This window comes from Equus quagga, chromosome 4 (genome assembly GCF_021613505.1).
Source record: "Equus quagga isolate Etosha38 chromosome 4, UCLA_HA_Equagga_1.0, whole genome shotgun sequence".
Lineage (NCBI taxonomy): Eukaryota > Metazoa > Chordata > Mammalia > Perissodactyla > Equidae > Equus > Equus quagga.
In genome coordinates this window covers 79,617,044-79,640,174 of record NC_060270.1, presented here as the reverse complement: position 1 = coordinate 79,640,174, position 23,131 = coordinate 79,617,044, and the positions used below count along the sequence as shown (strand labels likewise).

The 23,131-nt window shown below is 37.4% G+C and overlaps 1 protein-coding gene across 1 annotated transcript in view; it reads left to right on the top strand.

Moving 5' to 3' along the window:
- ZRANB3 (zinc finger RANBP2-type containing 3) overlaps nt 1-23,131 on the top strand; it is a 215,719-nt gene that overhangs the window by 167,011 nt on the left and 25,577 nt on the right. The window contains exons 10-12 of the mRNA XM_046657892.1: nt 1,880-1,999; nt 4,678-4,857; nt 5,747-5,899. Coding sequence (XP_046513848.1) covers nt 1,880-1,999; nt 4,678-4,857; nt 5,747-5,899 — 453 coding nt within the window. The remainder of the gene's footprint in view (nt 1-1,879; nt 2,000-4,677; nt 4,858-5,746; nt 5,900-23,131) is intronic.

Below are 23,131 nucleotides of genomic sequence, written 5' to 3'. Positions count from 1 at the left end.
TTGTTTACCAGCAAGGTGGTCTTAGAATGTGAGTGATTTTGAGGGGAAAGGAGGAATGAATTCAGCCGATTTTAGTGCCCAGCTGCAGTCACACCTTTTAAACTTCCAGGCAGCCTACTCTATAAAATATGTTATTAAGATTTAGTGTAGGTGAATTTGAAGCATATGGCCCAGGTAAGCTCCACCAAACCGTCTGGGCTCATTGCATTTTCTTAGTCCCGCCTTGTTCCCCAACAGTCTTATCAGTGACAGCATCTGCCATTTTTTCTTTCAAAGTTTAAACCTGTCCTTTCTTTATGTGCTGATGGCTTCTAGAGATGCTAAGAACCAGCCAGAAGAAATTTCCTGACAAATTGTGTGAGCTTAATATACATCGAGCAGCAGAACCGCTGGCCCATATAGGTAGATTTTTCAAATGGAGGAATAAAGCCGTGTTTTTTAAAACTTCGTATACATTTTTCAAGCATTAGCTAGTATGTTCATTAACATTACCAAAGAAGTAATTCTAGTGTTTCCTTCATAGAAGGATTTATAATAGTGTAATATGACAAAGAGCTGTGCATTAGAAGGTGCTTTCTCATTGATTGTCATATAGTATCTGTAAAACACCTTCTGAGGAAGAGTTAGCTAACTTAGAAATTTTTAAATGATTGGGCAATAATATTCAATTCATAATATTTTCTTATTCTGATTCCACTGTACCTTAAAATTACTGGAATGTATTCCAAGCTTAGTGGTCTGTCTCTTTTTTCCACTTTGACTTTACTGATGTGTTCAGAATCCCATTTAGCATCACTAAGAGTTAAAAATGTAGGTAGTCAAGGTATTGGAGGTGAATTTCTCCCAAACTCTCCTTAGCCTGACAGTGTGTTTTCTTTAGAATGACCCTCAGAAGATTTTATAATCTCCCTTACAGGATAGTAAGTGGATCACTGGTCAGTTTATATTGGTTTTGTGAAGACATAGAAAGTTGATAAAGGACATTCTATTTAGTGATTAACTTGACTATTCCCTTATAAAAGTGAATATTTCTATGTCTCAACTACTTAAGGCTATGTTTTCCATAAAAGTGGATATATAAATGAAACTATTTTACATTCAGGGCTTATTCTTGTTTTTACAAAGTTGAGTAATAAGTTCTTTTTAAGTATTGTAACACACACTGATTGCTCCCTTTTCTCAACTCAAATAGTTTTTAAAAGACAGCACTGTTCACTATAGCACTTAATGTTTCCCTACTTCTTAAAAATGTGTTTGGGTGTCTTGGTCCCCCACTTTGATGGAGATGATGTATCACATATTTCTTTTAAGATTAATAATGTGAAAAAAGGGAATTCAAATGATACATTAAAAAAATATATTTTTCCAGTTAATGTGGGACTATTTCAGAAATAAATGCACTAGTCTTCATGAATCCCTAATATATGGGCGGAATCCTCTTTTTCCTTTCTCACATGTTTGACTTTAATTTTGCTTTGGAATTAGTGATCCTGTAACTTTAAAGTTAGTCGGATCCATCATTTAAAGTTTGCATAATAATTTACATAGAATTTTACTGAGGACAACATTAGCTTAATTCAGTAATGATGTATGGAGCTCCTCTTATATACGAGGCATTGCACTTGGCCTTGATGGTATGAGAATGAATTAGACATAGATCCTCCCCTCAAGTAGCTTAAAAGATTAAAAAATATGAAATCATTATAAGAAGCTATTAAGAAATTTGGTTAAGATTCTTCTTGTATAACATTTGCCAACCTGTCATCTTAACCAGTTTCTGTTTTATTATGAGAACATAAAAATAAGCTGTAAAATGTATAAAATGAGATGGTTGCATAGGGGCTTGTCCTAATTTTGCCATTTTGCTTGTTGATGCTAGACTCGATACATTAGGATAGATGGAAGTGTTCCATCTTCAGAAAGGATACATCTGGTTAATCAGTTTCAAAAGGATCCTGAGACTCGTGTGGCTATCCTAAGCATTCAGGCTGCTGGTCAGGTAAGAAATTTCAGGTCTAAATTTGGTAATGAAATGTTGTTGAGATAAAAGGCCATTGACCATAATTATAACTTTATAGCCAAATATCTGCTGTAATAAACATTCTACTTTGGAGAGTGCTAGAAAGTATAATAGAATGAGACCTCAACACCTCTGACACAAATCTTCCTAAATTTTCAAGGAAAGAATTTCCTAGACGACTATAGTTAATTTGATTGTAATACTTTTCCATGACCTTTTTTCCTTCCTTTGAATTTGCATAGAAGTTTTTCATCCCTTTCTTATAGCACTTATCTTACTTGGTGGTTTTCATCTGAGTCTGTGACGCAAGGTGGCCTGAGGGAAAGAACTTTTCTGTCTCAGAACTTTTTATGGAGTGCCCCTGGTTTGTCCCTTAGAATTAGATTTGGCTGCAAGTAAATGAAAAGCCAAATTAAGAATGAATTCAATACACAAAGTTTTATTCTCTGATGTAGACAATCCAAGGCTACTGTGGTGGTTCCACGAAGTCTTTAGCACTTAGGCCCCTTCCATCTGTCTGCTTCACCACTCCCAGCAGGTATCTCTTATCTAAGAGTCCAGCTAGAGCTTCTCCATCACATCTGCAATCTGGGCAGCTGACTGGAGAAAGGCATGCTGCATCTCATTGGCCTGGAGTTAGTCCCATGGCCACAATCAACTTCAAGGGAAGCTGGGAAAAGTAGTCTTTTTTTCAGGTAGTCACGCTAAAAAATCAGGTATTATGTTGCAGAGGAATAACAAAAGAATAGATGCTAGGGAAGGCAATGACAGTCTCTGCCGCACTGTGTAAGAGGGGATCCTTCCGGACCTTTTTTCTACTAACATTCTAAAATATTTTGATGTAAATGTCTAAGCCGGAATAGTTAACGTAGGGAAAAGTAGTTAAGCCTGTTACTGTTACCTATGCAACCTGGCATATGCATTTTCTGGTACCTTCGGTGGACTCTGGAATCTGGACCAGAGCCAAAGATCTGCTTTTACCCAGCTAGTTGATGTATATAAAATTATATATATAGAAACTCCACGAGGATGAAGAAGTTCTAGAACTCACTGAGAGTTCTAACTAAAACGAGAGTTAATCTCAACACTTCCCTCATGTTGGATTAAACTTCCCATAATCTGAGTTTTATATCTGTTAGAATATGCCTGCCATGGAGGATGTTATCAAAAAGAGCTTAAAATTAGAAATGGAGTACTCATAGCATGGGAGAAGATAAGTAGGAGGAAGCCAGGCAGGAGAGTCTAGGAGTGGTCTGGTAAAAGACTTTTTGAAATTAAGGTTGTACAGGGCACTCACATTTTATTCAAGGTTGTATTCCTGAAGACCTTGTATAATTTCAAACTCATATACATGAACACTGGTATCTTCATAGGAATAGAGGAAAATAAGGGCTTTGTTGTTGGAGCCTGTGAATCTTACATGGTAGTTTGGTAGCATCTTTGAGTGACACTGACCTTGCCAACATATTTTCCGTTTTTTCTTATATGATCATATGATGCTTTTTACACACTTAAAGGTGTCTCTTGTTAATACTACTTCTTATTTTTCAGCACTATCTCTAAGATTTTGTGGCATTTCCTGTCCTAAATAGCAGCACAGTTTAGTATGGTGGTTGTTTGGCTCTCTCTGTGTTTTTATTACTTCTACCCTCCATTCCGAAGTGATTGATCTTCAGTGAATTTTTCAACTTGAGAACTAGTGCCACCATTTAATGAATGCCAGTATGATATTGTTATGTGACATAAAAATACTTTAAGTCAAAATAACATATCAAAGTAACAGCACACAGTCACAAAAGTCACTCACTCCCAGAAGTTCCAGTGCATGTGAACAGCAGTGTGGATTAGATGATACTCCCAAAGTATGGTGGATATTTCTGTTGACCCCTAACATCATTTACTACTATGTGGCAATATCATAAGTGTGGTTCACATTTCACTCAGCCTACCACCTTTAAAATCGTGCATTGTTGGACGCTTTTTTAGTTTGAGGAGATTTGCATTATTTCATATATTGATTATAAGACAAGACTTAGTTAATACTTTTTTAATGTCACACTATTTCAAACTGATACAAAATGCAATTGCACAAAAAAATGTAGTTGTTTTCTGTGTATTGAGATATAAGCCAGTAAACTTCAGAGTCTTTGGGACGTAACATGAGAAATTTCATAGGAAGAGAACTATATGACTGGGGACGTGATTTTCTTGCTTTGTAGAACAGCAGTATGAATTAAATGCATAGAGGATGCACTGCTCTCTGCCTAGTTGCTATGGATACCATGTGTTAGAAATTATATTCTCATTTATAATGTATTTTATTAGATTTTCCAGTGGTAATGTGAATCCAGTCTTCATCAGAGGATAAAGTGATTTTGTTTATATATGTATCCATCAAACTGACTTTTGAAATATTGAAATATGTTTTAAATGTATTTTTTTGTAGTTCACCTGGCTATCTGGCAATGAGCAGTCTTCATTTGCCTTTCATGAATTAAATTTTCTTAATTTGGCTCAAAATGAAAGACGGATTTGTTTTTAAGTCCTTCAGTCTTCTCTTGTCCATTTAACATGTTTGGAAAGACTTTATTATATATGGCTCTCTGTTGCAGTCTCAGTTTATTTGCATTTCAGTTTCTTCACCTTGTTTTGCTTAGGGTTTGACCTTTACTGCTGCAACTCATGTTGTATTTGCTGAGTTGTACTGGGACCCTGGACATATAAAACAAGCAGAAGACCGTGCTCACCGAATTGGACAGTGCAGTTCTGTGAATATTCACTACCTCATTGCAAAGGGAACTCTAGACACCCTTATGTGGGGAATGTTGAATCGCAAGGTAAAGCTTGAGTCTAAACTGGGTTACCAACTTACTCGTTATCATCCGTAGCCTACATGAGTCAAGAGGTTGAGTTTTAGTGTTTTCAGGCAAAGGATACTTAAGTATGCCAAGATATTGATGTTAATAGAGACTAAGTTCAGAAAAGGCTTCAAGTGGTAGTACTCTACCTGCTCTCTCTGGAATAAGAGAGAGGCATGAATTTACCTGTATTCCTATTGTCTTCCAAGCCCTTCTTCTACCATTTTACAGGCTAGAAGGAGAGGGTTAACTAACAAGGAACCGTAATGCCTTCAAGCCCCAAGTCTTTTTTGTAAGCTAAGAATAAACCCTTTCTCAGAAGAATTTTTACATTCTGAGCTACTTTTGGACAGAGGACAGCCAGTACCAAGACTCTAGAAAAGGTAGGAGGGACTTTGCAAGGTCTGTCCACTCAGCTGTCTCTTCTTCTCCCCAGCCTTGAGGAATGTTTATAGAAAGGACTTGACTAAGGCTTAGAGGATATTTTCCAAGCTCTGAGTATAGATATTCAAAATGGCCAGCCATTTGTAGGTTTAGTTTCCAAGTTTATAAATATTAGAATAAAAGTTTTTATGAGAAAAGCAAATAGCCTCATTTTTCTGGCTAGACCTTTTTCTCATTAAGAATAGGAATTATTGACTTGGGAATTTGGTTGTAATTTTGAATAATTATATTACTAAAGTAATATATACATATATACTAAATAATTGTATTGCTAAAGTAATAATTACACATATTACTTACATATTGAAACAATAAGATTTTCTTTAGTGGGTTAGTGATTTAAGAGCAAAATCAAGATACTGCTTATTAAATGTCAGCTACGAGGTGAACTGTTATAAAATTCATATGCTTTTCCATCTTACAGGCTCAGGTTACGGGGAGCACATTGAATGGTAGGAAGGAGCAACTTCAGGCTGAGGAAGGTGATAAGGAAAAATGGGATTTCCTGCAGTTTGCTGAAGCTTGGACTCCAAATGAAAGTTCTCAAGAGCTCAGGAGTGAAATTTTGTTCACTCATGTAAGATTGTATCACATATTCTTTTCTTTTTTTTTAATATCCTGAAACTATAACTTTATCGTATATTGTTTTAAACAGCAATTTTCCATTATTTATGCTATTGAAAGGAAGCTCCACATAAAGCTGGAAAACCTCTTAGAACCAAAAGATAACATTGATAGAAGGAGGATGCAACCGTGGCTTGTATCTTCCAACAGTTATGTATTAGTGCTCACTGTTCAGATCCTTAGAAAGACAAGCTAAATAGAATCCAGCCTTCAGAAGAAAAGATGAGAGACTATCTTTATGACTCTAAGGGTAGAGAAAGATGTAAGTATTAAATTTGCTACAAAATTTAACATAAATAAGTCACAGACTCAGTAAAGATATTTACATTACAATACCCAAAGTATATAAAGAATGTATACAATTCAATTAGTAAAACACAAACAAGCCAACAGAAAAATAGGCAAACAGTGTGAGCATCTGAGGAGCCCTGAATAGCCAATAAACGTGAAAAGTAGCTGCCTCATCAAAATAAGATCCATCATTGCGTCTGTATTTATTGGCTGGCATTTTTCTGTAAAGAAAAACTATATTTCTCATTTAAAAAAATATCACTATGAATCTGGAGCTTCTATTATTATTTAATGTGTTGTAATCTTTCACCTTTTTTTTTTTTAAAGCTCTGGCTAGTTGAAGCTCCTTGAAACTGGCTCTCCCACTCTTTTTTTTTTTTTTTTTTGTCTCTATAATTCTCTGAGTGCTTTCTTGCTTTCTGACAGACAATATATTCCAGATATACCTTACTTTTCCTTTGTTCCAGATCTGGAACTGGACATTTCTTTAAGGAGCCCTGATTTCCTTTGTTGGAGAATGATATTTAGAAATCAGGATTTTTTTATTGCTCTGGGATGTCATTCCTTCTGGGCTATTTTCAACATACAGAGCCGTATACATACACGTACCTACACTTTTGCATAGATGGGTAGATATGAATGTACCTATATGTATGCATTTTTAAATCATAAGTTCATACTATTCTTTCCAGTTCAGATCCAGTATCACCAAGTTCTTCTTCACTTTCTCCATATATCAATACAAATATAAGTATTTATATTTCCCTTATCCATCAGTGAGACTCTGGTTCCTAACAACATCAACATATTTACTCATTTGCTCTATCCTTCCATACGTGCAAAATAATTTTAAAATTATTATGCTAATACCACTACCAACAACTAAGTAAAAGTCAAGATTACTTAGCAGTTCTAAATACATTCCACTAAAGGTATATTAGTCATGGTTTTCTGTTCAGAAGTTATTTGAATTAGTTCTTTTTTTCTATGTGTTTATCTTATTAATTTGACAGGCATTTAGGTTCATTTGTTTCTGTGTGTATTTAATTGAAGGTTTTACATTTTTTTGAATGTTTAAAACATTTAAATAGTTTAAAAGTCAAAACTATATATATGGGCTGGCCCCGTGGCCGAGCGGTTAGGTTCGCACGCTCCGCTGCAGGCGGGCCAGTGTTTCGTTGGTTCGGATCCTGGACGCGGACATGGCACTGCTCATCAAGCCACGCTGAGGCGACGTCCCACATGCCACAACTAGAAGGACCCACAACAAAGAATATACAGCTATGTACCGGGGGGCTTTGGGGAGAAAAAGGAAAAAATAAAATCTTTAAAAAAAAATAAATAAATAAGTCAAAACTATATAAAAAGGTATACCCAGAGATAATTCTGTTATTAGAATTATATAGATAATTTCTTATTTATCTCTTCCTTATTTTTCTATCTGTCCCCTATAAGTAATCATTTTTATTAGTTTCAGGTTTAATCCTTCCTATGTTTTCTTTTTTAAAAAAATAAATATACTTATGTGTATATGTGTTAAGCAAAAGAAATTAAAACAAGATCAGTTACTACTTCACTGCCTTGGACTGGCAACAGTGAAAACATTTGACATACCAAAAATGCCAGGAACATTTCATATGCTGAACTCTCATATACTGCTTGGTGGGAGAATAAATTGTTGTAACTACTTGGGAGAACAATTAGGCAATAGCTATTAGGCAATAGGTAAAGTTGGAAATGCTAGGAATATATTCCCATTGCTAGGAATCCCATTGCTAGGAGTATATTCTCACACATGTGTGTAAGGATACATGCACAAAGATGTTTATTGAATCATTTTTTGGAGAGCAAAAAATTGGAAACAACCAAAATGCCCAACAGTAGGAGAATGGCTACATAAACTGTCATAAGATGCTGTTTAGAAGTTAACATAAAGGAGTTAGATTTATGTGTATCTACATGACCAGATTTCAAAAACGTGTTATTTTAAAAATGCTTAGCACATACACATACATACACACAAATAATATTATGTATTTATGAGTACATGTGTATGTAATAAAACATACAAGTTGGAAGAATATATATTATATCTGGAGAAGAGTAAAAATGTGATCGCAACTTCATCAGAAATGTTTCATTTCTTTTATTTTAAAAAAGGAGCAGAAGTAAATGTTACAATATTAGTATTTGTAAATTTTGAATGGTGAGTATGTGGGTGTTATATTCTCTGTACAATAACAGATGCTATTTGGAGGCCATATTTAACAGAATAAGAAAAAATATATGTGAGAAGCTTATAGCCATTCAGACTATCTGCTTTTTCCTAGCTCTTTTGGGGCTATATGGCATGAGAGTTATGAGGAGTTTAATTTTAAGAAATCAGAAATTATAGGCATAAAATTGAAGTCTGCACATGTTTCTCATAATGCAAAATTAAAATTTTATTGTTCCATGAAAACAGAATATTTTTATGTGGAATCTTATTAAATTTTTTATCTATCTAATTTGCAGGGCTAGTACATATTTTTTTTTAGGATACTAGAATGTCATTCTGTCAAATATTACTGAAAAAATAGAAGGATTATATCTAAGACATTTTTATTTAAAAAAACTGCTTTCCTTTAAGTAGTGTTTATTATATTATATTTTGGTCTATAAACAAATCAATAGATATCCTAGGTATTTAAAATATATATAACTAAAACTATGATTTGTGGCTGTTCTTTCTCTAAGATTCCATATTGAACTATGTTTGAGTTCATTTCTAGGATAAGAATTGAGAATTTGAAACATATCTTCCCGTATATATACATGTTTATTGTTTTAAAGGTGCATCTGGAGCAGCCCTGATGGTCTAGTGGTTAAAGTTCAGCACTCTCACTGCCTTAGCAGCCCAGGTTCATTTCCCAGTCCTGGAACCACACTGTTCATCTGTCAGTAGCCGTGCTGTGGTGGTGGCTCACATAGAAGAGCTAGAACAACTTACACCTAGAATATGCAACTATGTACTGGGGCTTTGGGGAGGAAAAAAAAAAGAAGATTGGCAACAGATGTTAGCTCAGGGCGAATCTTTCTCTGCAAAAAAAAAAGAAAAAATATAAATATAATAAAGCTATTAAAAAAATGCATCTGAACACCAATATCTATCTGTTTACAAAGTTAAAAGTAATTGCCCAATTATCCTTAACAAATCTTACTTTCCTGAGTTAGGTGTTATCTTTCACAGTTTAGTGTTACCTTGCACAGATTTTTCAATGCATGTCTTTATACATAGGATGTTTTATATAAATTGGAATCTTATAATGTAAAGGACCATTTGTTTGTTTTGATTTGTTACTTTGTTTGTATTTATTTGTTTTTTGGCCAGCATGTGAAATGTACTTTGAATTACTTTAGGTGGGCATGCCACTCACCACTTTGTCTTTACATCCTCCAGCTTCATGTATTTTTTGTGTGTGTGAGGAACATTGGCTCTGAGTAATATCTGTTGCCAATCTTCCTCCTTTTGCTTGAGGAAGGTTGTTGCTGAGCTAACATCGGTGCCAATCTTCCTCTATTTTATGTGGGATACCCCCACAGCGTGGCTTGACGAGTGGTGGTGCTAGGTCCATGCCTGGGATCTGAACCCTCAAACCCTGGGTCCCTGAAGTGGGGTGGATGAATGTAACCACTGTGCCACTAGGTTGGCCCCTAGCTTCATGCATTTTAAGAAATGTTCAATTTGTTGAAATGTTCTAAGGAAATTTAGTCTACCAATGAACATATTTTTCTTCTGAATGTTGCCAAAATTTCAGCATTTCCTATGGGAATTTTACTATTTATACTGATTTCTTTCTTATTCTTTCTTAAAGCCTTTAAGAAAAGTTTTTCTACATTTAGCATTTCCAGGATACTTCCAATTTTGTCGATTAAACTTTGCTAGTTAACCAAATTTGCCCTTTGTCATCAAAAACTTGTTTAAAAAGTTTCTAACAGTTCTAATTGGATGGTTTTTGACAGCTTGTGAATATTTCTCTAGTGTCAGCATTTTAAGGAATGTTCATTTTATCTGTCCTGTTGCCCTGCTGCTGAAGCTGGAGGTTAGAGCTGGGGCAAAGAAAAGGGACCTTCCACAGCCGGAAGAACCATGAATTATGTGTGTTAGTCAGCACATGACTCAGCCCAGCCCATCTTCTCCCTGGAGAAGGGGAGCCTGAGAGGCTCAAAGAGGAGGAGACCAAGGAGCAGAGACCAGGCCTGAACAGCAAAGAGAGGATAAGCTGAGGGCAGGAAGAGAGTCTGGAGGCCCCAGCACCCTGGATCCCTAGCTCCCCGCAGTCTTCTGAACCCTGCCAATCCATCACATTCAAAATGCTATGGACTTGGGGCTGGCTTGGTGGCACAGTGGTTAGGTTCAAGAACTCCGCTTTGGCAGCCCGGGGTTTGCCAATTCGGATCCTGGGCATGGACCTATGCATGGCTCCTCAAGCCATGCTGTGGCAGACATCCCACATACAAAGTGGAGGAAGATGGGCACAGATGTTAGCTCAGGGCTGATCTTCTTCAGCAAAAAGAGGAGGATTGGTGGCAAATGTTAGCTCAGGGCTAATCTTCCTCAACAACAAAAAAATTCTGGGAAATCTATAAATGACTTTTATAAAACCAAGAAGTTTGGTAAATTTGGCAAATTGGTTTTCAGTGAATTGACCTAGCCTAATATTAGTATGATTATGGGCCCTGGGGCAGGGAGACCTGTGGTTAGGAAGAAGAGGAGGAGAAGAATGAGTGAAAATTTTCCTGGACAAAATTTTTGTACTAGTTTTGGTATCTCCTGCCTTCTTTCTCCCCTGGTATTCTTGCCCTTCAGAATGGCATTATCTTTTATTTCCCTCCTCTCTTAATCAGAATTCTCTTTCAGTAACATAATTCAGCTAACTATTAGAATAAAAAAATACATGGAACCAGGACTGATACTCTACCAGTATATATAGGTATAAGTGTACTGGTTGTTAAAATAGTAAATATTTTGTTAATGTTGGTTAATAGCCACTTCTTCAATCCCTTCATTGTGCTCCCTCACCCCACCAGAGGGCCCCCCGGACCTCCCCATGATCCGGCACAGCATGGGGCCTCTAGTTCTTTGCTTCAACCCAACACTTAGTTAATGCCCCTGCTATAGCTGTTGTTAAATATTTGACTAACATCCTGCATGGAATTAATCAACAAAAATGTATGAGTCGCAATTCTCTACCCGTCCTAGATATACTTACATTTTTTTAAAGAAATTATTTATTAACCCAGACGAAACTCAGATGGAAGTCCGACTCAAATGAAAAGGAGTAATTCCACCACAAGGAAAGGTACCCTTGCACGGCCCACTTGGCTGTCCTTCAGCAGCCAGTCCTGTCTTGGAGTCTTCCTCCAGGGTCACTGTCTCAGATGTGATCCAGTTCCTCAAGCTTCTCCTTTTCTTCTCTGTCTGAATGTGCATGACTTCTAAGTACTCTTTCGGTTTTGAGGTGTTTTGATTTTCCTACATTGGCTTCCACTGAATGATAAAGTAGGTCATCTCCAGATGGAAGGAGGGAAGGGTATGGACTATATTAGTCTATGTTGTCATTTCTAAGTAATTAAATGCTGTTTTTGAATAAAATAGACTGAGTGGAATATTGAAACAGGAAGCCTCCCCCTCTGTCTGATTTTCATTTTTGCTGCCGTCATCTGAGGGGTATTCCTTCCTTTGGCTGTAGCTGTGGAAAACTTGGGCCCTTCCCGTATCCTTTTCAGGGTCTTTTCCCATCCTCTTCTGGCCCTTAATGGATAATCAGCAGGATCATTTATCCAGCCATTTGAGTCCCTGGATCACTAAATGGCTTCTGAGGTCCCTTTCTCCCACTGTATACATATATACTATAAAGTATCTGAAGAGAAACTTGGTGCGGAAGTGATTCACACGTGAGCAACAGAAAGGGCTAATTTAGTAGGGGTCACAAATCCAACTCCTGCTTAGGACAAGTCTTCTGTCTGCTTGATCCCTCTCCTTCAGATCTCAGTAAGTCAGAGCTGCTTCCATTTTGTTACTTCAGAGAGTAGTTTCTTTCCATTTTGGAACACATCTCCAGATAGTTCCCAAATTCAGCCACACGCGGTCTCTGCTTTCCCTTACCAGTTGTTTTCCTTCTGTGGGCTCTTAGTTCAATATCTCTCAGTTTTCCTTTCTCCTCATGAGCCTCTCCTTGGTTGCCTAACCTTCCTTACCCTGCCTCAGGCCTTGCGTCTTTGTCCTGGCTCACACGCCTGCCTTTTCTCTATCATAACCATCCTCAAGTCCCCTGGTCTGTTGTCCTCAAGGCCTTCTAGATCATGCTTTACTCAAAGCAAATTTACATTTCAAACACCCACATTTGCATTAAAAATATATAGGATGGTTGCTGGTCTGCTGCAAAAAAATTATATGGAGTTGGGAAGGAGAACTCTTCAGCACAACTATAAAATTTTAAAATATGCCCTCAAAATTCAGAAACAAACTGCATTTTTTATTAAATGCCAACATTGTATGAAATGTTTGTTTTATTGTGGGCTAAGAAGTACAAATAAGAAATTGTCTCATACATATAAAAAATAACCTTGTTTCCTATGTATTGTCTGGTTGAAAAAATGGTAGCAAAAGGAAAGTTGACCCCCAGAGCTGTGGTATTGACGAAGTCTAAATCTCTCTTGTCCAAAATCTCTTGTTTCTGAATACGCTAAAGCACTGGAACTTGAAACTAATGCATTTTAAATTAGAATATTTATTTAATATATATTTTAGAATTCAAACCACTCTGCAAATGTTATATAATTAGTCTGCATAATAGCCTAATGAGGACAAGAGGGTAGCCTCATTGTTATAGACAGAGATATATAAATATCTTATGTCACAAAGTATTATTATTAGACATTTGTCTTATTTACCTTTATGATTTCAATTCACTCAGTAATAATAATTAAAATATATGAATGGTGGTTCCATGTAGCGACTGTGCTAAGCCTTTAACACTCGTGATCTTATTTAACCTTCACAGCTACACCATGAGGCAGATACTGTTACCATTTCTCACTAAAGCTCAGAAAGGTTAAATAATCTACCCAAGTTCATATGACCAGTAAGTGGCAGGGTTAGGATTTGAACCCAGGTCTTTCTGCTCCAAAGTCGCCTTCATAACCTGGCTGAAATATACTAGATGCATTAGAGTTAGCACACTGTAGACCCTCGATTATTGGTGGAGTGAATAGAGAACATTGAAACACTTCAGTTTGGTTTAGCCAATGTTTATGGAATGTGTACTACATACAGGGCATTCAGAGATCATTCATTATATAAACATTTAGTAAGATTATATAGAAGGCAAATCAAAACCACAGTGAGATATCACTTCACACCCACTAGGATGACTAAAATTACAGGCAACAAATTTTGGCAAAGTTGTAGAGAAACTGGAACATTCATACCTTGCTGGTAGAAAAGTAAAATGGTGCAGCCATTTTGAAAAACAGTCTGGCAGTTCCTTAAAATGTTAAACACGGTGTTACCCTGTGACCCAGCAATTCCACTTCCAAGGGAATTGAAAACATATATCCACACAGAAACTTGTACATAAATGTCATAGCAGCATGATTCATAATAGCCGAAAAGTTAGCCCAGTCCGGATGTCCATTAGTTGATGAACGGATAAACAAAAGTAGTATATTCATACAGTGGAATATTATTTGGCCATAAAAAGGAATGAAGTACTGATATATGCCACAACATAAATGAACTCTGGAAACATTACACTAAGTGAAAGAAGCCCACAAAAGGCCACATGTTGTCTGGTTCTGTTTATATGAATTGGCCAGAATCAGCAAATCTGTAGAGAAATAAAGTAGATTTGTGGTTGCTAGGGGTTTGATGGAAGGAGACATGGAAAGTGACTGCTTAATTGGTACAGGGTTTTCTTTTTGAGGAAGATTAGCCCTGAGCTAACATCCACTGCCAATCCCCCTCTTTTTGCTGAGGAAGACTAGCCCTGAGCTAACATCCCGGCCCATCTTCCTCTACTTTATATGTGGGACGCCTACCACAGCATGAATTGCCAAGCAGTGCCATGTCCACACATGGGATCCGAACCAGCAAACCCCCAGCCACCAAAGCAGAACGTGTGAACTTAACCACTGTGCCACCGGGCTGGCCCCCCAGGGTTTCTTTTTTGAGGGTGATGAAAATATTTTATTAAATGGTGCTAGTGGTTGCATAATTCTGAAAATACTAAAAATCACTAAAGTGGACACTTAAAAAGAGTGAATTTTATGGCATATAAATAGATTATATCACAATAAAGCTGTTATTTATAGAAGACTATATGCTAGGTGCAAAGATAAAGAAAACAGCTAACTTTCCCTTGGAGCTTACTCTTAATTTGGGAGAGACAAGTGTGAGCAAGTCATTTTAATGCAACATAATAAATGTGAAAATAGAGATATGTAAACCAGGCTCTGGGAGCACAGGACAGAATAAATAACTACCTGGGGCACGTGGGAAATTTCCATAGGAAACTCTGAGCTGGATTTTGAAGGATGAGTTCAAAGGGAGCAGGTCCTGGTTCAGCCAGCAGGGACACCAAGAACATTCCCCAAAGCACAGTCATGAGCAGATATCCGTTGTGCTGAGAATGGGAATTCCATGTGAATGTGTGAGCATAGGGCACACGAGGAGTGAGTCAAAGGAGAAGAAAGCTGAAACTTTGGCATCCGTCAGATGGAGAGGAGCCCACGCATGCCACGCCGAGAAGTTGGACTTTATCTTGGAAGTAGTGCAGTGTCATGAGAGGCTTTTAAGGAGATGAGTGACGTGATCAGATTTCTGGTTATAGAAGATAATCCTGGTGGCAGTGTGGGAAATGAAGGGGAGGAGGAGAGACAGAGGTTCTTAGAGGCAGTGGTATTTAGGGAGTGGATTACTTCTGCCCTCCCTCCCATCCCGTTTCAGTCTATGGTGAAGGGGTTTCCCGTCTCTCCACTCCCTCTCAGGGCTTTCTCCGCCTGCCCCTGGAGGAGGAGTTGTTAACCTGATTTTTCAGAGCATGAGAACTTGGGTGGGCTGCAGTTCAGGGCTAGTGGGTTACTGTACTCTGCAGAGGCGTGCCTCTCGCACTTGTGTCTCCCCTGTAAGTAGAGCAGATGTGCCTCGCCTGGAAGGCCCTATGGTCTCCTCTGCTGCTGGATTTGGGGTGAGAAGTCAGAAGTCCCATTGTGGGTTTGGGTTTTAGCCAGCTTCTTCAGTACACCTTTTACCAAAATTTTACTTTGGTGCTGTCAGGCACTTACAGGTCTACTAATAAAGTCTGTTCCTTTTTATTCATAAGGCTATTACTATAGAGAAGGCTCGTTTGTCAAGGATTCCCAGACGGACTCCACGAACTCCTAACAGTGGTAGTGGTAATGAAGAGGAAAATAAAAATTCCAGACATTTCAGAGGTAGAATCAACAGAGTGTGGCCTGGATGGAACCCTGTCTGATAGCAGCAAGTGCAGAAAGGGGAGGGGAGTTTGAAGCAAGCATTTAAGGGAGTTGCCAGAACCAGAGGTAGGTAGGGGAGGACAAAATGAAGTGTTTGGAAGTGATCCAGTTTACTCTAAAACTGGAGAATCCAGAGCAGAGGGCTTCGTGGTTAATTTGGTAAGGAGTGGGGAGCTGAGAGATTGTGATGGTAGGAGAGGAGCCGGCTGATGGACAGCATGAAGGGTCCATTCAGGACCTCTTGAGGTTGAGGAGCCTCTGAACCACTCAGCTGATGTCCGTGAGGCATTTGGACACCAGGCCTTAAAAGAGAGATTATGGCACGTGGGTACTGATTAACTTACCCCTCTGAGTCACATTCTAGTGATCTGTCCATTATATTATATAATATTTTGGTTTTAAGTTCTAATTGTCCTTGTTGGAAGAGATAGCCATTCCCAAAAACATTTGCCTGCACTGCATTTGATGTCATCTTTAAAAAAAAGTGATAACATTTTTTCTTTTTTTTACCACTTTGTTTTTTTAATCAGAGTGTTTTATTTTCTCTATGCCCACAGAAAAAAACTTGTGCCTAAGAGTGGATCATTGCCAAAATTTTATTTAACTACATAGGAATGGACATTTTGCAAAATCTGAAAATTCAGTCAGTCATTTCTTTTTTAGGAGAATTTAAATTCATCTTTTTTTTAGTTAGATAATTAAAACCCTACTTTTGTGACTCTCTATCCTCTGGCTTGTTTACAAATTTTAGTGAAGGCTTTTAGTTCCAGTTCCAGTCATTAATCGTCTGCCATTCAGCAGACAAGCAAGATGTCCCAATCACCCATTTGTAACACAGTGGATTTGTTAATTCTTTTAGGAACGGGAGATGAATGACATGAGGCAGTCATGGTTCCTACCAGAGCTGCCCTTTGATCACAGCCTGTTAAACCCGTCCTCAGTGCTTTTGGTGGTGGTGTGTGCTGCTCTGGAGCCGCACCAGGCTCTGAAGTGCTTTATTGTTTTTATGAGTTTTACTAGATTTCCTTTTCCTCTCCTTCAGTTGTAATAACTGACTTTTAATCCTATCGTCATGGCCAGGGGATTTGTCTGTAAAGAGCAGTGGTTTACCCTGGTGCAAAGAAGAGCAAATATATTAGGTCCCTGAACCTTTCAGATAAAAACATGCATTTTGCCACCTTAAGCATTTTTCAGTTTTTATTCCCAGCACTTCTCGGCAAAAACAATATTTTTTCTTTTGTTTTTCAAAAACAATATTGAACAAAAGACAGGAACATAATAACTGAGTGTTAAGTATATAACTGCAGAGAGGAATATGTTCTTCTATTTTCCACATCACTTATGACATGGGTCTGTTGACTTAACTATTTCCCTAAGCCTTGTGATAAAAATTACTGCAAACTTAGATTGCTCCTCCTTTTTTAGAAACACCTACATTTAAGTTTCTTGTTTATTACACATTACAAAGGTCACTTAATATAGTTATTTCTTTACAAGGACAAATAGTAATGATGAGTTAGGACATTTTCTGTAATTTGTTACTATAATGTCTCTTCTAAGTGCAAGAATGTAGTTACAAAACACAAAAGACTTTTTAGCTTAATCTTGCTATTAAGTAACAAAGCTTTCCTAGGCCATAAAAATATTTTGTCTTTCTGTATTGCTGCCTTTCTTTACCACTGAGAAATGCTGATAACATTAATAAAGTTGGTAATTTTTCAAATGTGGAACTGCCAGGATGGTATGGGTGCTGAGTGTTTGACTATCAGTATGCTGTTGTAATTAGAGGATTCTGGTCTATTTTGGCGACACTGATAAAGCTTGCTCCTGCAAGGAGTCATGTTACTGATAATCTAATACTTTTAGAAAACGTGTTTATTTGGGGAGCATTTTGTTTACAATTATTTCCTACTGCCTTTTTTTCAGATGCTTTAATCAGTGGATCCATATTCACTTTGTAAAAAACTAATTTAATAAAAAAAAGACAAAAAGGAAATTAATTAGAAGCATCTGACAGATATAGGAATTTTGCATTCACATTTAGTATCTGTGTCTACAGCTCTCATTCAAGGTCACTTCCTTCTTTTATTAACCAGACATGTCCCAAATACCTGCTGGAATCTCCATAAGGAGCTCATGATGATATGGCACTGTCTCAAAGCATCAAGGATAGTGTGTTTAGTTTTAAGCTGAGCTACGTGACATTGTGCCTTTGAGTCCTGCCAGCACAGTAATTCCCTAGCCGTTACAATCCATGCACTTTCTTCTACTCACCTCATCAGTAGTTTCTCTCTGTTTTACTGTGTGAGCATTCCCATGTCATTTGCTGTCTTATGGGAAGCAGTTCAGAGTCCAGTTACAGTAACAGACAAAGGAGCTAAGTGAATATGTTTCATGCCTGAGTAGAAGTTACTCTGTTTTGGTATTTTTCAGGTTTTGAAGTTATTACTTGAGAGAAGCTGAGGGATTCTTATTAAGTATTTCAGAGAATTTATGTATTTGTTTCCCCTTAAAAGGAGCTAGGGGGCTGGCCCAGTGGCGCAGCAGTTGAATTCATGTGTTCTGCTTCAGAGGCCCGGGGTCCACTGGTTCGGATCCTGGGTGCGGACCTATGCACTGCTTGTCAAGCCATGCTGTGGCAGGCGTCCCGCATATAAAGCAGAGGAAGATGGGCACGGATGTTAGCTCAGGGCCAGTCTTCCTCAGCAAAAAGAGGAGGATTGGCAGCAGATGTTAGCTCAGGGCTCATCTTCCTCAAAAAAAAAATCAAATATAAAAAAGAGCTAGTTTACATATGTCTACACGTGTACATTCACACATGAACCCTCACTCTCTCTTCTGTAGAAAATTCAGGAAAGAAATGGAGCTATCAAACCACATGTGCATCTTCAGACGTTTGATTCTAATCCAGTGGCTCTTAACCTTTGTTGGGTCCTGAATACCTTTGAGACTATAGAGAGAGTCAAGAATTGCTCCCCAGAAATGCACATACAATCCAGACAACATTTTATAGATAATTTCAGGGATTTCTCAGGCTCATTGAAGGCCATCCAAGGTCTTGTGAGAGGCCCACGGATCCCAGCTTAAGCACTCGTGTTCAGTAAACCTGTAACCCTTCTCTGTCCCCATCCGACACCTATAATTACCATTAGGATGTGTCAAAGAGGTTTTCTCACCTGTTTTTCTATCAGTCATAGCAGCTAAGTGTCAGAGAAACCTATTAACCAACTTCCTGCCTGATCGCTTAGAGGCTACAATCAGAAAACATAACCGATAGTATGGATCAGGTTTCTAACTGATTATCTCAGAGGAAGTCTTTATTCCTGTTAGGCCTTACAGCTTCCGGCACCCCTGCGGCCAGGGCACCAACTTGGAAGGTTCACTACCTGTAACCACATTCATCATTGTCCAATTTAGCCATCCTAACTTTAGCTAAAGTCATTGCTACTGGTTAATCTTGCCCTCTCCTTTTTCTAAAATTATACTCTGTGTGTATCCTTTGGTTCTCAAAATTATATAAAATAATTCCCTTTTCACACACCCACTCCTTTTCTGGGTTTTGCTTGCTCGAGTCTCATTTTATGATTACCCAAGCAGATGTGGTTTCAAAATAGCACCTATATTGATTACTCCCATGCACTGTAAGTAAATCCTCATGGTGGCAGAGGTATGCATCAATTTCTGATTACTGTCAGTCACTGCTAGCCTTTACTCTCAACCTGCCTCTGGCACATAATGAGAACGTCTCAGACACTAATTTCCAAAATTAGTCAATGCTTAAAAAGTAAAAGAACTTCTTTTAAAAATAGCTTAATTAAATAGCTTAATTAAAGAGATCAACTGTAAAGCTGATATTTTAAGGCTCTGAGAATTCTTTTTGGAAAGATGTCTTAGGGTTTTTTTGTATTGTTAGGACAGTTGCTTTTTTTATAAACAAATCTGAAATAATTTTGTTGTGTTTTAGTTTTTGGTGGTCAGATGGAGAGATTAACATGTTTTTAAAGAAACAAATTCTTTAAAATGTAGAATGGGACAAAAGATTCTAATATTATTTAAACATTATTTAGTCTAAGTGATGATGGCCTGTTATTGTATATTATATTTATTTTGTATTTTATATGTGTATTTCTTATATTTTATTTATTTAGCTGTTTTATTTGCTCCTTCTAAAAACGTCTTTAAAGTATATCTAGGAAGAGAGCCAGCTGAGGGAAAGGAGTAAGACAGTAAGTTGAAAGCAAGTGTCTTAAGTGAAAGACTCTTTAGTTAGTGGTGAAATCCTTGGGTCCCAGGTCACTGGTAGTCAGCATTGTATCCTTCAGGCAGGAGACTGGAGACTCCTTTCTGGAGAAATTGACTGGACCAAGAATTGACTATGGAGACTGAAACAGGTCTCCTGACAGTCACTGATGACCTTCAGTGAAGTCCCCCTCATGGAACTTCCAATAGCGTTTTAGTGTCTTGTTCTTAAATATGAACGGACAGCAAAGGCCACCAGGCATGGAGGAAAGCCTTTCATGTGGCAAGCAGAGAGCAAAACAAGCATGTAAGCCAAGAAAGGGATACAAAAGAAGCAGAGACAATGCAACGAGGTGAAGAAAACTTTAAAAAAAAACAAGCTACTACCATTAATATATACAGAGAAATAAAAGAAAATATTGCACCCATGAAAGCAGAACGAGGAAAAGCCCTTAGAAATTGAACTGTAATATCAGAAAATAATAATTCAACAAGGATAGAAAGGAAGATAATGAGGAAATCACACAGAAAGTAGAACAAATAGAGATAGAAAAAGTGAAGAAAATGAAATGATCAGTTCAGAAGCTTTTTGCTTAGTAGAATTCCAGAAAGAGAAGACAGAGGAAGGAAAAAAATAGAAGAAAATTTCCCAGAACTGAGGGACGTGAGTTTTTTTGATTGAAGGTGCCCAGTGAGCACCCCATGTATTGAATGGGAACCCAAAACACACAGCCACTAAAGCCACGACTCTCCTGATTTTTCTCCCTTTCTTAGTGTTCCTTTTGTGTTTCCTTCCTTGGTATCTCTTCCTCATTCCACCCTTAAATGTTGTTCCCCTCCTTTCTGTCCTTGACTTTCACCTTTTCTTACTTCCTCCTCCCCCCCTGTATCATGACATTCGCTCCTCTGATTGTAACCACCTCTATATGTCAGGGGTCCTGGATGTGTGAATCCAGTTCTCTCTTTCTCTAGAATTCCAGACCTGCTTCCTGGAACTCTCCACTCGGGACCCACCAGCCCTCATACATGTCTAAGAGTGAACTGATTTTCTTATTTCTTCTCTTTTTGCCTTCTAATGAGCCCATTTATCTTCCCATATTCCCTGTTACAGTAACTGAAAATATCATCCCTACAATGGTACAAGTCAGAAATTTGGGATTTTGAGGATCACTCTGGGCCCGTCCATCTTCCTCACCCCTCACATTCAGTCAGTCTGTCCTATCAGATCTTCTTGGTGATAAGCCCCATGTGTCCTGAGTTCCCAGGCAACCCTCCCATCCCTTCATTCTTATATATGAAGGGATGACCAAGGTCCTTGGCCATTTCAGAAGAAGATCTGTAGCATGAAAGCGGTGAACAAACATAAACTAATACATAAATTGATGCTAAAGATAAGTTTTTAAAAACTCAGATTAGTAGCGTCAGATTTGAGATTTTATTGTAAATATAAAGTCAGAATACTACGAAAAAGAAATGGAATAAGAAGGAACTTTTAGATGTTAAAAATATGACTGCCAAAACAAAATAATTCTTGATTGAAAGATAAAAATAGAGAAAAACTCCAAGAGTTTAGAGGGTAAAAAGACAAAGAGAAGGAAAATATGGGAATAAAAGATAGGATATAAATGTCTCAGTCTAATGTTCTGCAAACAGGAATTCCAGAAAAAAAGAAAATGAAGAGGAAGAAACTAGAAATTTCCAAAAGCTAAAGATAATCAAAACAATTCAAAATTAAGGTATCCTGGGTGCTAAGTAGAAGGCATATAGATATAGATATATAAATATAGGTCATGGTGAAAATTTAGAACACCAGGAATAAAAAGAAAATCCTGAAAGCCTCTAAAATGAAGAAAAAGTTTGCAACTTATGAAGGAACACTGTTAATATCATCAAATGTGGGAAGAAATAGAGCAATGTCTAAAGATTTAAGGAGAATTGTATGCCCGATGAAACTGCTGACTAAGGGTTAGGGCAAAATTGGCTCGTTTCTAGACATGCAAGGACTCAGAAAATTGACCTCCATGTAAAAACACCATGGTTTAACTAGAAATAGCTGATAGAATTTGTTCATAGAATTTGCTGAACATTTGCTAGTATTTTCAAAGTCCTGCAAGCCCTCTTTGCAGTCCTATTATATGAAATAGAACATTTTCTTTAAATGTTTATCTTTGTTTCTGTTACTTTTTTTTACCACTAAACTCCATCCGTCTGCTAATCTCTCTGCTTTTCTCCATCCTTTTGTTAGAATTTCTCTTGTGCATTGTTTTAAAAATCTTATCTCATGGTTAATGATTTCATTCTTTATATTTTTACCTAGATTCTGTAATTTCCACAACTAATTAGATGACTTTTTTTATAGTATATGAGAATATATAAATAACAGTCGTACAAAATAAAAGTTGAACATTATGACGGGAGGGAGCTCTTTTCCTATAATATATGTTTTAATTTTGCCAATATGGGAACAACCTAAATCTTCCTTCCTTCTCCTTTGCTTTTTTTGGAATTTTTACATTTATGATTATATATATATATATATATGTATAATTATAAAATTCATCATTTTAACCATTTTTAAGTGTGTACTTCAATAGTGATGCCACTTAATACTAAATTCACAATGTTATGCAACCATCACCACTATTTTCAACTTTTTCATTACCCCAAACAGAGACTCTGTAACCATTTAGCAATAACTCCCCATTTTCCTTTCCATAGCTCCCACTGATTCTTCTGTCTTTATGAATTTGCTAAATCTATCTTTCTTATGCAGCACCACTAAGAAGTGCAGATAAGATTTATTATGTAAAATCTCTCTTTGCAATATACAGTATTTTGCTATCGTTATCTATAGTATCTGTCTTTGTTATCTATTGCTGCATAACAAATTACCCCAAAATTTAGTGTCTTCAAACAACAATAGTCATATATTATTTCTTATGGTTTCTGTAAGTGAGGGATTGAGCCAGGGTATAATGGAGATGATGTGTCTCTACCCTATGATGACTGGGACCTTTGCTCAAAGACCTCCAGGCTGGGATCTGGAAACACCTGAAGGATTGTTTACTCACTGTCTGGCAATTGATGCTGCCTGTACCCTGGGGGCCTATATGGGGTTGCCAACTTGAATATCCAC